Genomic DNA, 20,467 nt, shown 5'->3' with positions numbered 1-20,467 from the left:
ATGGTTTACTCAGATAGCTAATTGAACATTTTTTTCTATGATTTTATGAAATATTTATTTGAAGAGAAGGACTTTTCAGTTTCAATGGTGTGATTCACCTATGTGATATTATTTCGTATGTATATATATATATTTTCTCGATGTCCCCTTCATATTTTAAAAATATTATTGTCTCTATGCGTAAAGGATGTAGTACCACCACAACTTGGTTGATGCCATTGAAGGACCGTTGCATCATCTCTCGAGACAAGAACGTGTTGATATCTGACATTATTTAATAATTTAATATAAAAAAATTAGTTTCCTAGTACAATACAAATCAAATCAGTATATTTCACAAATAACTCGTCTTTACAACAAAAAATCCCATAAACGAAATATAATTAAGGAAACGTTTTACAACTTAAATAAAATCGAAATGATAGAACTATATAAACTTCGAATCATCATTTTCACAAGCCCCAAAAATAGATTATTCATCATCGTTAACTGTTCTTAGTTCTTATCCAGGGAGATAGAGTAAGAGGTTAGTATTTTGTGATATACTCAGTAGATGAGAGTTGATCGTTCACACACGCACATATATAATTTGAAAGATAAGCATTTCAAAATTAGAACATAACGAAACAAATGACGTTGAAAATCATATTATTTTCAATAGTTAACTGATCAATCCCTAATTTTTAATCATCTAATTGGTGACGCCATGTTAAAAGTAATTATATCCTACCACATAAGGTCATGACAAAACATATCAAATATTGAAAATTCTTTATCATTTTAGATGCAAATCATAACAGCGTCTTCAAATAAATTTCAAGGCAAAAACTTGTGTGAGACGGTCTCACGAGCCGTATTTGTGAGACAATCTCTTATTTAGGTCATTCATGAAAATGTATTACTTTTATGCTAAGAGTATTACTTTTTATTGTGAATATGGGTAGGGTTTACACGTCTCACAGATTAAGATCCGTGAGACGGTCTCAAGTGAGACTACTCTAATTTCAAACATCGTCTCAGATCTAAGGATCATATCGAAGCAAATTGAAATGACGAAATCATATATCGAATTGAAAATATATTATGTCGATCAAATTTTTTAAACATACAAGTATATTTTAAAATCATAACCCCACTTACAAATTCTTTAGAAAAGATTGTTGCTTGAAACTTGAAGAAAATTCTGATGCGTTTAGCCAATCACCTACCTTTGTCCTGCTCGAAAACATTTATATGATGTGATTGCAACTTCAGAAAATTGGTGGTGTGATTTTCGAATAACTTAGAGCTCACCCCTCTTAATTTTAGCACAAAATCATACTATTATTTACTATCAAATCATTCCATATTTAACGAAAATATCTCTAACATCATCAGATCTAACATTATCATATGTAAAGTATTCTATGAATAATAAAATATATATAAATCTAATAATAGAGATTGTGGCAGATTATTTAAATTAAAAGCACTCCATATGTCCAAATCGATCTCCCCCCGCCTGCAACCTTTACTTTATTGCTGGATTTAAATAGAAGGCAGAGATTTGGACATGTGAGAGTGAATTATTTCGGCCTTTCATAAGCTATAAAATAATAAATTTTGTCTTGGTCTTCTCACTTCGACGTGGATTCTCGGGATTCTTGATTATTCAAAATAGTCCACATAACATTTATTTATTTTAATTTTTATCTCATATATGTGTTTTTAAGTTATAATCTTTCCTCAATCGGTCACGATTATAACAAGTGTTTAGGTGGACGACCATCCGTTACCTACCGCCTAGACGATCTTTTTTACATAAATATATAATATTTTTATCTATCTACGTATTTCTCTAATAATTTAACTAAATCAGATTCAAACACAAAATCAATTACATATTGTTTCTCTTTATACAATCATGTAAATTGATTGAAAAATATGTTAAACAATTTTTTTAAATATATATATATATATATATATATAGTGAGCGATTGTTTGTTGTCTTTTAGAACACTGATTATAACTATATCACGTATGAATCTATAATTTATTTACTGTTTTATGCACACAATCATAAAATTAGTTTATTTACATATCTAGTATATAATCCCTTGTGATGATAGGAAAAGTTCAGGTTAAATTATATTGTATTGGAAAAACAAATTTTATTGATTAAAAAAGTCACGGGGTATACCGAGACGAATGCATGCATATATAGGACCATGAAGGTCTCCTAGAAGGCCAGATTTGGTCAAGCAATACAAACAAGAAACCTTATCACATATATGAGGCTAATTAAAAAAAGTAAGGAGTGAGAGAAAATATTTAAAAAAAGCAAGAACTATGATTTTTTTTTTTTTTTAAAAAAGTGACTTTTGATTATTACATTAACTGTAATTATACTCTTTAACTTAATTAATTCTCATCTTCTCTTTCTTTAAGTTGGTTGACCAAGTATTATAGGACAACCAAGATTAATTTTCTTGGTCGACCAAAATTTTGTTGGTCGACCAAGAAGAACATAATTTTGGTTGGTGTGTCACACTTGTTTGTTTGTTTTTTTTTTTTTTAAAAATTAACTTTTGTATGTTCTCATTCTCTTGATTTTTGTTGAATTTTGTAGGATATACCTTTGGGTCGACCCAAAAACAACAAAGTCCTTGGTCGACCCTTGTTTGCTACACAAATGCTACTTTGTATCGGCCCAGCTAAATATGTGATTCATATATTAAAACATGTAATATTATATAACATATTTGTGAAATTGTGATTCATATGTAAAAACATATAACATAATTGTGAAATTGTGATTCATATGTTAAAAAAATGTAACATAGTTGGTTGTGAAATTGTGATTCATATGTTAAAACAAGTAACATAATTGTGAGATTGTGATTCGTATGTTAAAACAACATGTAACATATTTTGTTGTGAAATTGTGATTAATATATTAAAACATGTAACATATTTATGTTCATATGTCAAAACATGTAACATAGTTATGAAATTGTGATTAATATGTTAAAATAAAATTGTGGCTCATATGTCAAAATACATGCAACATAGGTGAAATTATGACTCATATGTCATAATATGTAACATAATCATGAACAATATAGAACATACTTGTGAAATTATGTGATTCATATGTTAAAAACATGCAACATTGGTCAAAATTGTGTAATTATCCGTCAAAATTAAGTAATTATTGGTCATATTTGTCAAATCCATAGATTCATGTGTTAGAAAAAGGGGTCGATCCAAAAACAATATTGGTCGACCCCAAATCTACATGGGTCGACCCGAACATAGATCAACAGGGTCGACCCAAAAACAGCACGATCGACCCATAAATCACCATGGTCGACCAAGCTACCAAGCCCTGGGTTCGACCAAAAAACATTGGGTCGACCCAAGTCTTGGTTGGTCGACCCAATTGGTTGGTAGACCCAAAAGTTGGTAGAACCAACTTTTGTTTGGTCGACCAATGAAGTTGGTAGACCCAAGCGTTTGTCGACCAAGCTTCAAAGCGCTTGGGTCGACCAAGCTACAAAGCACTAGAGAAGGAAAATACGATTTACATGAGAATCGTCGCCGGAAAGGAAATGGAAGGAGGTCGACCAAAGAGAAAACTTTGGAGTCAACTGAATGAGATGGATAGATTTAATGTTAAAGAGTTTAAGTTAATGATGTATTTACATTTAAAATAAAAGGACATTTATGTAAATTGACTCGTGGATAAGTCTCGGTCGAGTCCCTTTTCCTAAATTTCCCCATATATATGTGCATTCAGAAACCTCTCTTTTCAAACATTTTCTTTCTTGATATTTCAGGAACCACAAATCCATCGAAATGGGTTCCATAGCAATCAAAAAGCCTCATTGGTCGTTGTTCCATATCCTGCACAAGGCCATGTAACTCCGATGATGAGATTTGCCAAGCTTCTCCATTCAAGAGGTTTTTACATCACCTTTGTGAACACGGAATTCAATCATCGACGTTTGATCAAGTCGAAGGGGCCGGATTCAGTAAAGGGTTTACCTGACTTCAAGTTCGAAACGATTCCGGATGGACTACCACCATCCGACGAATTAGATGCAACACAAGATATACCTATGTTGTGTTACTCGACAAGAAAAACATGCTTGGAGCCGTTCAAAAAGCTCCTGTCTAGGCTTAACTCAATCCCGAACGAGCCTCCTGTCTCGTGCGTGGTATCGGATGGAGTCATGTCGTTTGGCATCCGAGCAGCACAAGAAATGGGCATTCCTGATGTCCAGCTATGGACTGCTTCTGTGTGTGCATTCATCGGATATTTACATTATCGCGAACTCATCAAACGAGGCATTGTCCCTTTTAAAAGTAAGTGATTTTCGTAGTATACATTCATGAGCATTTCTTGAGTCATATGTATCTTTTCTTGATTTTAGAGCTCACTGAATATGATATAGTGTGAATATTAATATGACTAGAACTTCATCGTATTCATATTTACCAGAAGAAAGACTTGTATAACTTTTAGCTTCTCTGCAGATGAAACTTTTCTCACAGACGGCACACTCGATACACCACTCGATTGGATCACGGGTATGATCGATGTGCGCCTGAAGGACATCCCGAGTTTCATTCGGACAACTGATCCCAACGACATCATGCTCGATTTCTTAGGAGAAGAAGCGCAGAGTAATCTAAAAGCCTCTGCTATAATCTTCAACACCTTTGATGAACTCGAAAGAGAGGCCTTAGACGCCGTTGTATCGAAGTTCAACTTCCGAAACATATACACAATAGGCCCTCTGCCCCTTCTAGACCAAAAACTCCCCGAAAGTGAAGTCAAGTCACTAAGCTCAAGCCTATGGAAGCCCGACTCGAAAGTTTTCGAGTGGCTGGACAAGCAAGAGCCAGAATCAGTCATATACGTCAACTATGGCAGCATCACGACGATGACCAGCGAACATTTTCAGGAGTTCGCCTGGGGGCTGGCAAATAGCAAACAACCATTTTTATGGATCGTTAGGTCTGATGTGGTGAAAGGAGAAAAATCAGGTGCTTTAGCTGATGATTTTCTTGGAGAAATAAAGGATCGAGGTATGTTGGTGACTTGGTGTGAGCAAGATCGGGTACTGGCTCATGGATCCGTGGGAGCGTTCTTGACTCATTGTGGATGGAATTCAATGCTTGAAAGCATATGCGGAGGTGTGCCGGTTATTTGCTGGCCGTTTTTCGCGGACCAGCAGACGAATTGCCATTATTCGTGCACGAAATGGGGGATTGGAATGGAGATCAGTTGGGACGTGAAGCGGGGCGAAGTGGAGGGCTTGGTGAGGGAGATGATGGAAGGAGAGCAAGGGAAGAAGATGAGGAAGAATGCCAAAGAATGGAAGAAAATGGCGGAAGAAGCTACTGATGTTGGGGGCTCTTCTTATATTAACTTTGATAAGCTTGTCGAAGAGGTTTTTCATCATCAAGATTGAAACTTACGACACAAAATATCCATCTTTTGGTCTTTCACTGTGTTTTTAAGATTATAATAATAATAATATTTTTATATGGAGATGCACTCACATGTATCAATTGTTAAACAGTAATATTAATGCAATATTTATCTTTAATGGCCAATAACACTTATGTTATGTTATTCCCCATTTCCCAAGTGACGAATAACTGTATCTATCAACTTCGATTCAATTATTCCTAATTAGAATATAAGTTTCATAGATAATTGTAAAAAATGTTCTTACTAAGCCTCGCTAAAGTTATACGCCTTCCGAACGCTATAAACATTTAACGATGTGTTCTAATGATCTATAATCCTAGTCCCTCTCCCGAGTTGTAGAATTAATCAAACAACAAACAATTTATGGCCAGTAAATTGCAGTGCAATAAACACAGAGAAACACAAGTAAACATGAAATGGAATTCAATCTTAAAAAATAACCACGTCAAATCATCGTGTCCACAAAGCTACATCATTCTCTAGAATAAAAAAGTAGTTCATCACGAAATTGAAATAAAAACGACGCATGTTCAAAGTTTTAGACATTGACATATGAGAAAATAGAAATGCAAAAGACAGATAACAAATCCGAAGTGTCATCTCTGTCCCCTTATCAAACGGTATGAGATGCTACTATGAGTTCTTTAGATGTGATAAGAAAAGTTTCAAGAGATCATCAATCGGGCGGTGCTAAACATTTAGCCGATGTCAACACAAACAAGAGACAAACCAATATTCGATTTTACGTCTAATTTTTCTGAGATATATATCGTCTCCTAAAAGAAAATCAAGTTACATGAATAATTACAGCCCAAGTGATATAGTCAGATCACATCGAAAGATTTGTGTTTGGTTGCCGACCAAGACATTCTAATCATCTCGTCTTTCGCAGAGCTCAGTTTAGCTTTTCCATTGCAATGACTGGGTAAGTTTTCAAGTTCATCCTCAGTATACATCAAATTTAAACTACACAATCATGATCACCCGTTTCTTCAAACACGAATATCTACCCATGTTGGTTGTGGTCCAGTTTATATACAGTTTGATATGACTTTATCATGCACGAGCTAGCACCAGCCTCTAAATTCTCTCCTGAACTCCTTTACGGTGAAACACAGGTGTTGCCTGATTATATGTACCCTATAGTGATGCTGAATAGATTGCCCCCAGACTGCATTGAACTTTTGCTATTCGGGCATAGGTAAAATCACTGAACTTGATGGAAGCATCCAAGAATAGCCTGTCATTCTGCTTCACTGACAGTCTTGAAGTTAACCATATATATAGCTGCCACTGTTATGAAAGCTCCAACTAGTTGCACTGGACTGAACGTCTCATCGAGATAAAGGAAACTGCAATGAGGAGGGGGTTTCATGTGTTACCAAATGGTCCAGCTAAAGAAATAGTTAGCACATAATACACGTATAGGCACAGAACAGCAAAAACTATTACGCATAAATGACTTTTTCGCAATTTTTTCTAGTTTAAATTGTTTATATCTGGTGACATCTCTTACCCAAAAACTGATGCAAACATCGGAGTCAAAAAGGTGAGCGAGCTCAGCTTCGTCAAACTACCTAAAGTTCATAATTAGCAACCTGTCAATTCCGCCGTTTTGTACTCTGTGTACACGGTATGTAGTATGATGCTCACCTCTTGTAGCATTGTAGAAGTACACACCATAGCTGATGGCACTTCCGAAAATGGATGTATAGAACAGTGCCAAAAGATCACCGTTTGTAAGCTTGTCATAACTCCCAAAAACAGGATCATGATTAATATGGAGATCACAAGAAGAGGGAGACCACCAATCACCATGTGCTGCAATGAGTTTTACTCAAGTATATCACAGACTATTCTTTGACATCAATGAATGGCACAGACAGCAAAACAGATTAATATATCAAGGTTCAACAAAATACTATCCCATAAATCAAAAGAGTCTTAACATATCATATTAAGAGGTTTAAGATCAGAAGATAAGTGTTGAATTCCACAGTTTTAGGACCCTAAAATCACCGCCTTCAAGAATTTTCAACCAAGTCTAATGCAACATCTCCTCCGGAAGAGAATAATTGCCAACGATGGATGATATTTTCACAAGTGGTAAGAAGCTACTAGCATTAAGAGTTCATTTTCAGTTAGATGATAAAGGCTGATTGAGCACGTGAAAAAATAACTCGAGAACCAATACGCATATATCTCTTCCTACTACTTTACCGAAAACTGTTTAGTGTATTCAGATTCGTTCAAACTCTCTTACCCATCCAGTAGCCATAATAGGATCGGAGTATTTGGAGACCCAGCGAACCATGACAGTACCAATTGCCATACTTTGAGCAGCAAGAAGCATCCACCATTCCCCGCTCCCCCACAAAGAAAAGTTATTCTTGTCCAAAGAAATAGCAGGCACCTGTACAATCGACAGAATCGGTAGATCAAAACACCAGCAATTCTAATAATGCAAGTAGCTTGATATTTCAGAGGAGCTTCCTGCCAAGTCGGAAATATTAAGGTTGCCAAGTGAATTACAAGATCCAAAGGTTTATTTTCAGCAGACATTCAGGTAAATGTCGAGAGGCAAATTACATTATCTAAATAACACATAAATTGGACATGCAAAATGCCTGTGTTCATTTAAAATAAATCAAGAAATGACTAGAACAGTATTAAGCGGCTTTACAGCATCGAAATTAGGGTACTGAAAAGTCTATTAGATTTTACAGACAAAAAAAAGTAAATAATGGAGATTGGAGAACATCTACTACATGCCATAGATATTCATTCACCAAAGTGTCATGTCAATATGACAAGATATTAAAGTCCACCAATAGACTCCAGGTTCAGTTGCACCAAACTAAACTAACCGAGTCAAGAATGGGAAAATCCAAAAATTACAAAAATCCAGAACTTAATAGCTATCAACTTTAATACCTCAAGAAGTAAAAGCCCAATGACACCAAGCACAAGTCCAACAGCTCCAACAGGCTCCATTGACTCACCAAAAAATAAGGATGCAAGGATAGCTACAGTTAGAGGTTGAGAATCAATTATCACCTGCAGCATAATGTTGAAAATATGGATAAAATTTTCGGTTCACATGTCTCAGTTTCTGTTCTGTAACCAACGGAACAAAGTTTCCAAGCACTATACACAAACAAAATATGAAGTACAGTGAAGTAATTGCACAACCAAAATAGTAAAACGTGAAATTTATTTGCTCTATTTACAATATTTAAGATAACACCAAAATTATTGAATAGGAACTCAATGGAGAAATATGCCTGCATGGATAGATGCTCGTGAGCCCACAAACAGTATGGAATATGACCATGATCTTAACCATGAGAACCATGAAATCATCACAGGGTTCATATTTTTTACCCTAATGCATTACTTGCTTATTTTCCTTCTATCAAACAAGCGAAGAAAAAGACTTCATTTGGACAAGTATTTTAAAAACGTTTTTAGCGTTCTATAGTGGAAAAAACTTAAACATGCATGAATAAGATTTTTGTAAAACGTTTTTAGTTTTTTATTTTTAAATGTTATCCAATATAGTTTTTAAAGAACAATTAAGATTTGTTTTTTGATGTTTTTAAATGCAAGTTAAATGAGAATTAAAAAGTTTTTATAAAATAGTTGTCCACACCTTCTTAAACTATATACATGTTTCTTTAAAATAATTGTCCAAACATGGATAAGATTACGGAGAGAAGTCTATAATAATTTGGTCATTGTGAAAAGGAGACCAAACACGACCTCAATCCGACATATCTTAGATTGACAGGTTAATAGAAGGAGCACAAAGAAGGGTTGAACATCGAAAACTTGGATAAATGTGGTTAAGTAGGATTTCATAGACATTGATTTAAAAGATGACACGTGATACAATCGCTTAGTTAGGAGAACTAATATACATGTAGCAGACCCGCAACTAGTGAAAATGTGCTATGATGATAATAATGATGATGAATTGTCCAACACATATTCATCTCTAAAAAATATTTTATAAAATAGTAGTCCAAATACATATTTATGCTCAAAACAACTTTTAAAACATTTTATAATTTTTTTTGTATAATTCCAATCATAACCCCCTTTTGTCCTTCCCATGAATCTCAATCTGCAATTTCTGTTCACTGGTTCTTTCTTTTCATAACTAAATAATTAGTGACCCAAAGATCCACCTCTCATGACAATAGATAACTTGAGACAGTAAAGTACAACTGCATGTAGAACGAAATCAACCCAGAATTCGGGGATGATAAGAATATAGAAATATATCTATTCATACGAACTAAACTATTCTCGTTTCATTTTCAAGGTTCCACATTGAATTCAAGAAACGATTATTGTGAGTATGATGATGGTTTTACATAATTAGGACGAGTTTAGCAAACTCACACTACCCAAACCAGCTGTTGTCTTCTCCAATCCTTCAGCAAGAAAACCCTGTTCACCATCAGTGAAAGTAGCAAGAAATAAAGGACCCATTACACACTTTCAAGGATACAAAAAGATTCAAATGCCAAAGGAGGACCTGAAAACAGGAAGCATCAACGAGAGCAAATGCTGAGATAGAGAGCCAAGCTCTGAACCCAGAAGGAAAACCCCGTCCACGAAAAGCCGCAAAGGCGATCAACAAGAAGCCGGATGGAATCAGCCGAAAAGCCGACACGAAGAAAGGCCCAGTCTTGGGCAGAACTTCTTTCATCGCCACCATGGCCGTGCCCCAGAAGAAGAAGGGCGATATCAGAAGCCCAAATTCCCATGCCGCCCGCACCACTTCGAATAAAGAAGACGTCGGCGCCACCAACTCCTCCTTCCCACCTCCCGGCAAATCATCCTTAGGACTGATGATACACTCAACGTCCAATCCAGTGCCTATACAATCAACTTCAGAAGATTTGGATGGATTAATATCAAGTTCTGATTCCGTCAACTTACTCCTGACTCTGAAACGTGGGCAAACGGGTTCGGTTAAAGGGTAGTTGAGAATCTGGGAAGAAGTGAAGTGCAATCTCCTGATAGTATTCCGAGTTGATGGGGCAGAAGTGAGGATAATGGGGAAAGCGATGGTGGGAACAATACCGATTGCGCGCGAAGTGGTGGTTGAAGAAGAAGTGCAGGAACACCAACTCCATTCCATCTTCGGAATTCTATTGTCTTGCACTGGACGAAGCTGGAGAAAGTTCCGAAATTGTAGTAGAGCAGCACTGCTTCATACAAGATTGAGTATTTTATTTTCTATGGTCCTCGAGTGTTTTAGCTAGAAGATGTTCTAATTATTATCATTATTATTTTTTCTTACAGGATAACAAAATCTTTATATATAATTTTAATCTGTAAGTCTAAGTATAGAAAATTTTAAAAATATTTATTCAATCAAATTAAAAAATGTTTAAAAAAATAAAAAAATATACAAAATAAATATTAAATGATAAAATTTATGATATAGATATATAATAATTTTTTTCCCAAACATGCAATATCTAAAAATTTAGACAATTTTTATTAATTATATATTTGTAAAAAAATTAAATTTTCAGGTCAACTCAAACACGATTATTTTTTTGGATCAAATATCAAGTCCAACTCGATTAGTCCTGAATCCGAAAACCTTCAACTCAAACATGATTTTTCGAGTCGAACTGAATCACATTGACGGGTTGGGTCCGACTTTAACACCCCTAAATGATCTCATTTTAAATTTAAAATATCGATGTCGACCAAGTTACTATATTTTGAGAAAGTCCTTTGTGAGACGACCTCACAAATTTTTATCTGTAAGACGGATTAACTTTTTTCATATTCATCAGAATAAAAAGTAATATTTTTTCATAAATTACTCAAATAAGATATATATCTAATAAAATATGATCCATAATACCGTCTCACACATTTTGTCCTCGGTTTTGGGTATGAATTGTGAGGACGAGGAGGGAATAAGTTATACATGTACACAATTATCTCTATAAAATTTTAATAAAATCTATATTAAAAATAATTATAGGCGACAAAAATAAATTTGCGAAGGTACATATGAGCCTCGTGGAATCCACATTACAACTCTAACCGCAGTCTTCCTCCACCGTTGGTTGCCAACGCCACCACCGCTGACACAACGCCGCACCCGAAGGTTTTGTGAGAAGACAGCAATGGGGCTGGCTCAACTCGCTTCTCGAGCCCTCCTCCGATCGACCCGTTTCACATCCAAACCCTATATCCTTCGCACCATCGTCTCCACACCAGACCGCCACAACTCCGAAGCTTCCGCAGCCGCCGCAGAACCAGATCTACCTCCTAGAACTCCTGTTGGGGGAGCCCGAGTCCACTTCCCCAATCCGGATGACGCAATTGAGGTGTTTGTCGATGGATACCCGGTCAAGATTCCAAAGGGAATGACGGTGCTGCAGGCCTGCGAGATCGCTGGGGTTGACATACCGAGGTATTGCTACCACAGTCGGCTTTCCATCGCCGGAAATTGTCGTATGTGCCTTGTCGAGGTCGAGAAGTCGCCCAAGCCAGTGGCTTCGTGTGCCATGCCTGCTCTTCCCGGTACTGTGATATGCTATCATATCAAAATTTCCTGGTTTCTTGAAATTCTTAGTAAAAAAATTTACGAGTTGGGTTGTGGGAAATAGATTATTCGTGCTTAATGTGGTGTTGAGGTTTTCTATTTGTTTAAATGTTTGCTGTTGAAAGTGAACCAAACTAGCTCGATAATTTTTTGACTTTAGAATTTGATGCGATCATCTTGAATTACGATTGAATTTATTGATTGTTAGTTTTGGATGCAAATATGTGGTAATTTGTTTGGTTTGTAGTCGTTAGCTTAACTGTGTCATAATTTTTGGGTGCTTCATGATTTTACTCCTCCTTTCTACTTTTTATAAGAACTTTTTTCTTTCATTAAATACTTGGGTTAGCTTCACCTTCTTAATTTAAACTTCATTTAGTATTTAAATGTTAGTTACTGCTTCCTTGCTTATCTATTTAGGTTTGCTGAAGTCTGAACCTGCTCCAGGTTGAATTAGAAGTTTTTTATCTGTGTCAGGTTGCCCACCCCTGTTTTTCCTTTTTTTATTCAATCTGTATAAGTTATTTCCCTTCGGATTTGTTTCGAGCTGGTATTGATTTCAATAAGCTCCGCTATAACCAAAAATCTTAAGTGTATGTCAGTGAGGTGATAGTTCACCAGTAACAACTGCACCATCCACAATCCTCTAAAAAGTCAACTCTCTCAAGGTACCAATTACAATCTTTAGTATTCTGGATGGGTTTAGGCTAGTTTATAATTGTATGCCGATTTTACCTACAGTGAGGTTGATAAATAATTTCATCTGTGCTGTGACCAAACTCGACATTGCCTGAATAATTAGTGGTTGTTCCCTGTTTGTTATATTTTTTCTTTGGTAACGTTTTTTGTCTGATACATTTAATTGTCCCTCTGCAGTTCTGTAAAGCAAGCAGAACAGTTTTTGGTTTGGGCTTTGTTGTTTATTTTTTATTCTTCACTGTGAAGCACTGTTGAATTGATCTTATGCACAAGGTTGCTTTCCAATCTTACTTTTTCTATGCCTTTATCCAAATTCTGTTGACAGGAATGAAGATTAAGACCGATACACCTATTGCAAAAAAGGCAAGAGAAGGGGTGATGGAGTTTCTGTTGATGAACCATCCACTAGACTGCCCGATTTGTGATCAGGGCGGAGAGTGTGATCTTCAGGATCAGTCTATGGCTTTTGGTTCTGATCGAGGTCGTTTTACAGAAACAAAGAGATCTGTAGTAGATAAGAACCTTGGCCCACTGGTTAAGACAGTCATGACTCGATGTATCCAATGTACAAGGTTCAAATCTCTATTTCTTGTGCTTTATTTTTTCATTTGTGATTTTATGTCTTCAGTTGGAGATACACATGCAATCATGGTTCTTTCCTTCTCTGTATGTAAAATTATAACTCGTTGAACTAGGCCAAAGATTCAAATGTAGTTCTGAATACTATGCTTTTTCTAACTCTTCCATTCATGTAATGGACCTAATGGTTCATTTAATATCTTTCGGAAACAAAGAATGCCAATGTGAATCAAACTCTTGTTTATTTAACTTGTCACCTATACCTTTAAACAGATATTTTATAATTACTTTTGCATTCTAAATAATTTTGAGAATCTATTTGGAATGGATTTTAAATATTAATTTGACATGTGTGCGAATAAGTTTTCATACCAGTGGTATGAAAAATGTGAAACAACGTAATGCCTGGTTGAGTTGGTGAGAATTTAATTTGGCAATAATCGTATTTGAATAATTGATTTAAATGCAAATTTATAAAATAATTGCAAAATTTGGAGGAAAAAAAGAAGCAATTCTCACGGATTTGTGTCCAAATTTTGGTTGAGCTTTTGAGTGGTTAGTGGAGACTGGAGTAATTTTTACCTCAGAAGTCCAACCAAGTAACATTAAGTTTTTGTTTTTTTTTTAAAGCTCATCAAGTTAGGGTTATCTAAAAAATAGATTCGACTGAACAGAACATCAATGCTGGCTTTTTTAAATATCCTCATCTTTTTTCTACTCTTTGCATATATGCTTTAGTTTTTTTAAGAATATTTACGATCAGTATTGATGGCATGCAATCTTATGTCGTGTGGATGTGCTCGTTAAATAGGTGTGTAAGGTTTGCAACAGAAGTAGCTGGTGTTCAAGATCTTGGAATGCTGGGTCGCGGTAGTGGAGAAGAGATTGGAACTTACGTGGAGAAGCTAATGACAAGTGAGCTGTCAGGGAACGTGATTGATATTTGTCCAGTAGGAGCCCTGACCTCAAAACCTTTTGCCTTTAAAGCTCGTAATTGGGAGTTGAGAGGAACGGAGAGCATTGATGTCTCAGACGCAGTTGGTTCAAATATTCGTATTGATAGCAGAGGTCCTGAGGTTATGCGCATTCTGCCACGATTGAATGAGGTATTTTGGGTTTTATGCGCCATATTATGGTTGCGTCATACCCTTGATCTTTAAGAGATCTTTTGTAATGCATCACCTGTATATGGATGGGTTCTTGTCGGCTTAATGAACGCTCTTTCTTTGTTTTCTTTTAAGTAACAAAGCTGCTTAACCTTATATGATGCATAGCATAGATTCTGGTTTCAATTGATTATCTTATCAAAACCTATAATTAATTACAACCAGCTTGGTTAAAAGCATCCTAATAATCATACTTAGCTGTATAATTGTATTTAATTGTTTTTTTTAGCACTAATTCATTAGGTTCAATGACTTACTCTTTGCAATTACTTTATCTAGTTATTAAATTTAAATAGCATATTGATTACATTAAATTGAAATAGCATATTGTTCGTAATTTATTGAGATGACATTTCTCACCAGATGCAAACTTACCTTTGTTTAATTTTAAGGCTCAGTTGTATCTGAATTGTATACAAAATTGTGCTTTTGGTGGATACGGACAGCCTAGGTGGGACATATAGATATCTAAAAAGCTTATGCTACACAACTTATTATATCTAAACTTTGTCTCTGCTGGTGTTAGTGTAATGGCTGATTTGATTTTCATTCTATGTGATTCTTGTACTTTTTGCCATAAGTCTTTATTTCGGTTTTTTGTTGCAGGATTATGCCTTTTGAATCGTATGTTGACCATTTTTTGCAGTCTTAAACAGTTAAACTCAGGGATTTGTTTTTCTGAACTTGAGTTTGTTACTGGCTACGTGTTTGTAGGACATCAATGAGGAGTGGATCTCGGACAAGACACGCTTCTTTTATGATGGTTTGAAGAGGCAAAGGCTAAGTGACCCCATGGTTCGTGGAGCCGATGGACAGTTTAAGGTTGTGAGCTGGCATGATGCGCTTGCGGTGGTTGCAGAAGTAATTCACCAAGTTAAACCTGAGGAAATCGTTGGGGTTGCTGGTAAGCTGTCTGATGCCGAATCCATGATGGCACTAAAGGATTTCTTAAACAAGATGGGATCAAATAACATTTGGTGTGAAGGGAATGGCTCAAATCCAAATGCTGACCTGCGATCTGGATATATTATGAACACTAGCATCAGTGGGTTGGAGAAGGCGGATGTTTTCCTTTTAGTTGGCACACAGGTAAATATTTATTTATTGTTTAACACTATGGAGAACTTTACATTAAGATATCTTGTGTATTATACAACTTTTTTTATCATTTGTGTTTGATACAACTTGCTCAATCATGGTCGTTGCACTTTTTTTTAATTCATCCACATGGAAAAATTATCTGATTTTGGTGAACAATCATCTATAGGTATGGAAGTACCTAAGCATTGGTCAACAAAGTCTCATCTATTACTATTATTAAGTGTAAGCCTATTAGAACAAAAAATGGTGTTGTGGTCTGGTATTTTTTTCTTCTTTTTTTTATAATGTTTTTTAATTTTACAATTTCAACTTGCAGTTTAGTCCCTCATTAGTTTTTACAATTATGATATTATCCTGATTTAGCTCACTACTGGAACTAAGTAAAGACTGTATTAAATGTATTCCAACCAATCTATTCTATTCCACCAGAGTGGAATGTTACTTAGCTCTGAATCAGACTTACCCGATCCCTCAGATGCTGCTTCTACTTGAACTTAGTAATTTGAATTGAAATCCTATAAAAAAACTGTACAAGCATGCAACTTGTTCGTCGGTGTATTTTTTTTAATTATGCAGGAGGACTTCTCCATTAATGATTTGCTTAAAGTTTCAAAAGTTTTGTGGTGAAAAATTCCCCATAATCGCTTGGTTTTAAGTTTTTCTTTATTAGTTCATTGAATTCCTTAAAGTTGGTATTTGGATTGATGGATTTGAATCTAAGAATTTCAATTATATAATAACAAATCTATCTCTTTGTTTGGATGAATCCATTTCACAATATATTTTAAACACACAACTAGTTATTTTTGAATGATTGTGGATTTGAAATTCATTTGAATATGGATCGATTTGAAATTATTCTTTTAAATAATTTCTCAATCAAATCTTCCAATCATAACGCAACCTACGTTGCATTAGGATTGATTTGGATGAAGAGATCCAATTTGAGGAATGAATTTCAAATGACAGCCATCATAGGTGTAAACTCTTGAAATTGCATAATTTAACATGGAGTGGATTTTTTAAATTTAATTGAATTTTGTCCATCCAAGAAAGTCAAGGAATCTGAAATCAATGGATTTGACATCCATAATCTCAAATACATCAATCCAAGCACAAGCTTATGGTACACTTGGATTGAGGATTTGAAGCTATGAATCTGAAATCCATTTGCTTGCTTAAATGAATTTTTATTTGGTGAATTTCATATCCTCATCTTTGTTAATTTACGTAGATCTATTGGTAAATGTGATGGATTTGAAATGCATGAAGAAGTGCATCCTTAGGGTGCACTTGGATTGAAAGATTTGAAGTCGTGGATTTCATATCCATTTGATTGCTGGGAAGAATTTATGTTGAATGTATTTCAAATCCACCCTTCTATCAAATTTTGTAGATGTAAAGGTGATTGTGATGTATTTGAAGTACACTCAGTCATTCTTCAAACCACTCCAAAATCAAATCTTTCCATCTAAGCGTGACCTTAAATTTTGTCAATCCAAACAAGGAAATGAATTTGAAATCTATCAAATTCATCAATCCAACCTAATTGAATTTGCAAAAAATAAGAAAACCCTGTTAAGTAACCTTGAGTTTTTTAGGGAGTAGTAGCCAAAAACGATAAATTAGTTATTAATGCATTGGTCCTTTCTTTTTTGACTATTCTATTTTTCAAGGACTGACTTGTTGATCACAATGTAACAAAAGTAAAAGTTGAAATTTTAGGACTGCGATTTATTAGCTTATATCAAATGTTAGAAATTGCTGAAAGAGGTTTTAACTAATTGAGCTTTTTGTTTAGAGTTGATTGAACAGTTTGCACAATCAATTGTGTACTGATTCGACAAAATGTTTTTGTAATCAGTGTTTTTTTTTATTAAAAAAAATAGGGATTTGTTGATAAACAATGTAATTAAAGTATAAGTTGAATTTTTAGACTTTGATTTATTAGCTTATATCAAATGTTAGAAATTGCTGAAAGAGGTTTTAACTAATTGGGATTTTGTGTTTAGGGTTGATTGGGTAGTTTGCACAATAATTTTGTACAGATTCGACAAAATGTTTTCTTTGATTCAGGTTTTGTTTAAAATAGGGATGTGATGATCTATGTCTTCCATACTCTTAGATGCCACTCCTTTCCTTCGTCTTGTTACAAAATCAATTAATATTTCAGATATGGTGTTACATTTTGTAAACCTACAGTTTACACTGTTCATTGTGCTTGATTGCTTGTGAAATATTACAAAATAAGTGATCTTAGGACCAAGAAACCTTATTTTTCTCCTTGGTACTCTACTTTGTTTCTTATTCCATGAAATTTTAATATGCTCTTCTTGTATCTTAAGATCTCATGCACGTATGTTCAAGTCTCCTGTAGTCGTTTACCATAATCATGTGCACATTTTGGAATTCTGACCTGGACAACTTTTTTTTCCATGTCACTGTTTTTGAATCATGATTTATTTCAGTTTTAGTTTTAAAGTACATACAATCAGGTGGGAAAAGAAACTCGACATGGTGCTGGGCTTTTTATGTATCAGGTTTCAAGGAGTTGGTACATGAAATAAATAAACTTAACGGTGGTACGTGAAATAAATAAACTAAACTTAACATCCAATAGCAACATGGACGGTTTTAATTGTCATCTACTTGAAGAGCATCGTGAATTTTTTGTTTGTTAAGTACAACTTGGAGTAGTCGCCAAAGGCTTACTCTATATGATAGGAGAAAGAGAGGGGGAAGAGGGGGTGGGTTTGGGCATCGCGATACGTTCTATATTCATGAAAGTAGTGTATCTTTATCTAAAATGGTCAAGCGTTCTCAATTATCTCAGTTCATTGCATCTTGTAATTTTCAGAATCGCTCCTGTTCTCTTTATTTTCGTTTTTATATAAATGTGGATCTTTTAGCATTTGCGTGCATCTAGAAGAGTCAATTTTTATTTGGTGGATTTTTTTGAACTGTCGATTTTATGCGAGTCAATGAAATTTTTGACGAATTATTTGGGTATTTTATCAGTCTTCTATGCTAATGATTTTGAATTGTCAGCCAAGGGTCGAAGCCGCAATGGTGAATGCCAGGATACGGAAAACTGTTCGAGCAACCAATGCTAAGGTTGGTTATGTTGGCCCTCCAGCTGATCTCAACTATGATAACCAGCATCTTGGCACAGGGCCCGAGACACTTACTGAAATTGCTGAGGGACGCCATCCATTTTCTTCTATTCTATCAACAGCTAAGAATCCTGCCATCATAGTTGGAGCCGGTATCTTTGAGAGGAAGGATAAAGACGCAATCTTCTCTGTTATTGATGCCATTGCAAAAAAATCAAATGCAGTTACTCATGAATGGAATGGTCTTAATATGCTGCTGCTTAATGCCGCCCAAGCCGCCGCACTGGACCTTGGACTTGTACCTGAATCCGACAAAAGCATTGAATCTGCCAAGTTTCTCTACTTAATGGGTGCTGATGATACTAACTTGGAGAAACTCCCTACTGATGCCTTCGTGGTTTACCAAGGTCACCATGGCGACAAGAGTGTTTATCGGGCCAATTTAATTTTACCAGCATCGGCTTTTAGTGAGAAAGAAGGGACGTATGCTAACACAGAAGGGTGTGCTCAAACAACTGTACCTGCGGTCCCTACGGTTGGTGATTCCAGGGACGATTGGAGAATTATTCGAGCATTATCAGAGGTGGCAGGTGTTAGGTTACCTTATGATACACTCGGTGCTATTAGGGCCCGAATAGGAACTGTGGCACCGAATCTCTTGCAAATTGATGAGAGAGTGGCTGCAACGTATTCGACTTCTTCCTTGAGACCTGAGGTGAAGGAGAAGGTGGATAAGGCCCCGTTTGAAACTTCTGTCTTGAATTTCTATATGACAGATTCGATTTCCAGGGCGTCGAAGATCATGGCGCAATGCAGTGCGCTGTTGAGGAAGTGATAAATTATTCCATGACGAATAATAAAGTGCCCCGTTACTTCTCTTTGGGTAAGGTTTTAGTGCTCATTCCGGACCAAGAACAGGGGAATGAAAATCTGTAACTCTTTTTTCTGTGGTGCCATTGTTATGTGTTCACTCATAAATGGCAAGAAGACGACTTTAGCCTATGTTGGTGTATACCTTTCTTTTGTTAAACTTGAAACCCAGAATGTACTTGGGCTTTTTTGAGTTCAAACAGCTGCAGCTATCTTTTGTTTATAAAATATCAATCGGTTCAGGACATTTTTTTCCCTTAGAAAAAAGCTTATTCTCTTCTTTCTTTCCTCCCACCCCTCAGAGTATAGTGGGTCATACTATAATCTGCTAATGTTTGGCGAGAAATTAAGGGTTGCCTAGCAAATGAAGATAAAAGGTACTAAAGAAACATTGTCTTAGAATTTAGACGTATTTAAGCATTGAAAACCATAAAAAAAAAAAGGTGCACAAGTGAAACAAATCAAGAGGTCGCACGTAAGTCAGGTGGGAAGGTCAAATAAAAAAAAATGGTCCCGGTTTTAGTGTGACAAAACAAAGAAAATCAGCCCCAACAATCTTCTGCTCTGTCATCCGTTCTCATGTAGCACCAACAACATGACACAACACAAGCAGCTCGAGAAAAGCAAATAACCTTCGAACTCCGAAAGGAATTAAAGCCAATCCATCTCAAAAGCATTTAATGAAGAAGCTTACCATTTCTGTCTACTTTGGATCGGACACAGAAGAAGAGAGATTTTACGAGGATCTCTCTTCGAACTTACATAACAATATTTTGTGTCATTAAAACGACATTGTTTTGTAGCAGTACTAATGGGTCAAATGACTCAAAACTTCAATGGAACTTGACTGAATTAGTTTGTGTAAACGTAATTT

The 20,467-nt window shown here is 35.5% G+C and overlaps 3 protein-coding genes across 3 annotated transcripts; 2 read left to right on the top strand and 1 right to left on the bottom strand.

Annotated features, from left to right (window-relative positions):
* The first annotated feature begins 3,822 nt into the window (after positions 1 to 3,822).
* On the top strand, positions 3,823 to 5,593 carry LOC140817194 (linamarin synthase 1-like). Its single transcript, XM_073176864.1, is given in 3 exon segments — positions 3,823 to 3,865; positions 3,868 to 4,347; positions 4,519 to 5,593. Coding segments are annotated over 3 exon segments (1,449 nt in total). The 5' UTR covers positions 3,823 to 3,837; the 3' UTR covers positions 5,460 to 5,593.
* An 868-nt stretch (positions 5,594 to 6,461) lies between these two features.
* Positions 6,462 to 10,753, bottom strand: LOC140817116 (WAT1-related protein At3g02690, chloroplastic). The gene is given in 8 exon segments (XM_073176755.1): positions 6,462 to 6,834; positions 6,999 to 7,059; positions 7,136 to 7,264; positions 7,267 to 7,303; positions 7,746 to 7,895; positions 8,417 to 8,539; positions 9,890 to 9,937; positions 10,026 to 10,753. Coding segments are annotated over 8 exon segments (1,266 nt in total). The 5' UTR covers positions 10,635 to 10,753; the 3' UTR covers positions 6,462 to 6,725.
* A 757-nt stretch (positions 10,754 to 11,510) lies between these two features.
* Positions 11,511 to 19,840, top strand: LOC140817039 (NADH dehydrogenase [ubiquinone] iron-sulfur protein 1, mitochondrial). Its single transcript, XM_073176634.1, has 5 exons — positions 11,511 to 12,043; positions 13,090 to 13,336; positions 14,155 to 14,449; positions 15,224 to 15,598; positions 18,659 to 19,840. The coding sequence occupies exons 1-5, from the start codon at positions 11,644 to 11,646 to the stop codon at positions 19,556 to 19,558; spliced, it is 2,217 nt and encodes a 738-aa protein (XP_073032735.1). The 5' UTR covers positions 11,511 to 11,643; the 3' UTR covers positions 19,559 to 19,840.
* The last annotated feature ends 627 nt before the right edge of the window (positions 19,841 to 20,467 follow it).

The sequence above is a fragment of the Primulina eburnea genome, chromosome 1 (genome assembly GCF_022965805.1).
Source record: "Primulina eburnea isolate SZY01 chromosome 1, ASM2296580v1, whole genome shotgun sequence".
Taxonomy (NCBI): domain Eukaryota; kingdom Viridiplantae; phylum Streptophyta; class Magnoliopsida; order Lamiales; family Gesneriaceae; genus Primulina; species Primulina eburnea.
The sequence above is the reverse complement of the archived record's forward strand: the minus strand, read 5'-3'. Positions and strand labels throughout refer to the sequence as shown.

Coding starts and splice junctions, on each gene's coding strand:
- LOC140817039 (XM_073176634.1), top strand. CDS start 11,644: ATGGGGCTGGCTCAACTCGCTTCTCGAGCCCTCCTCCGATCGACCCGT. Junction 12,044..13,089: donor TGCCATGCCTGCTCTTCCCG/GTACTGTGATAT, acceptor TTCTGTTGACAG/GAATGAAGATTAAGACCGAT. Junction 14,450..15,223: donor TTCTGCCACGATTGAATGAG/GTATTTTGGGTT, acceptor ACGTGTTTGTAG/GACATCAATGAGGAGTGGAT.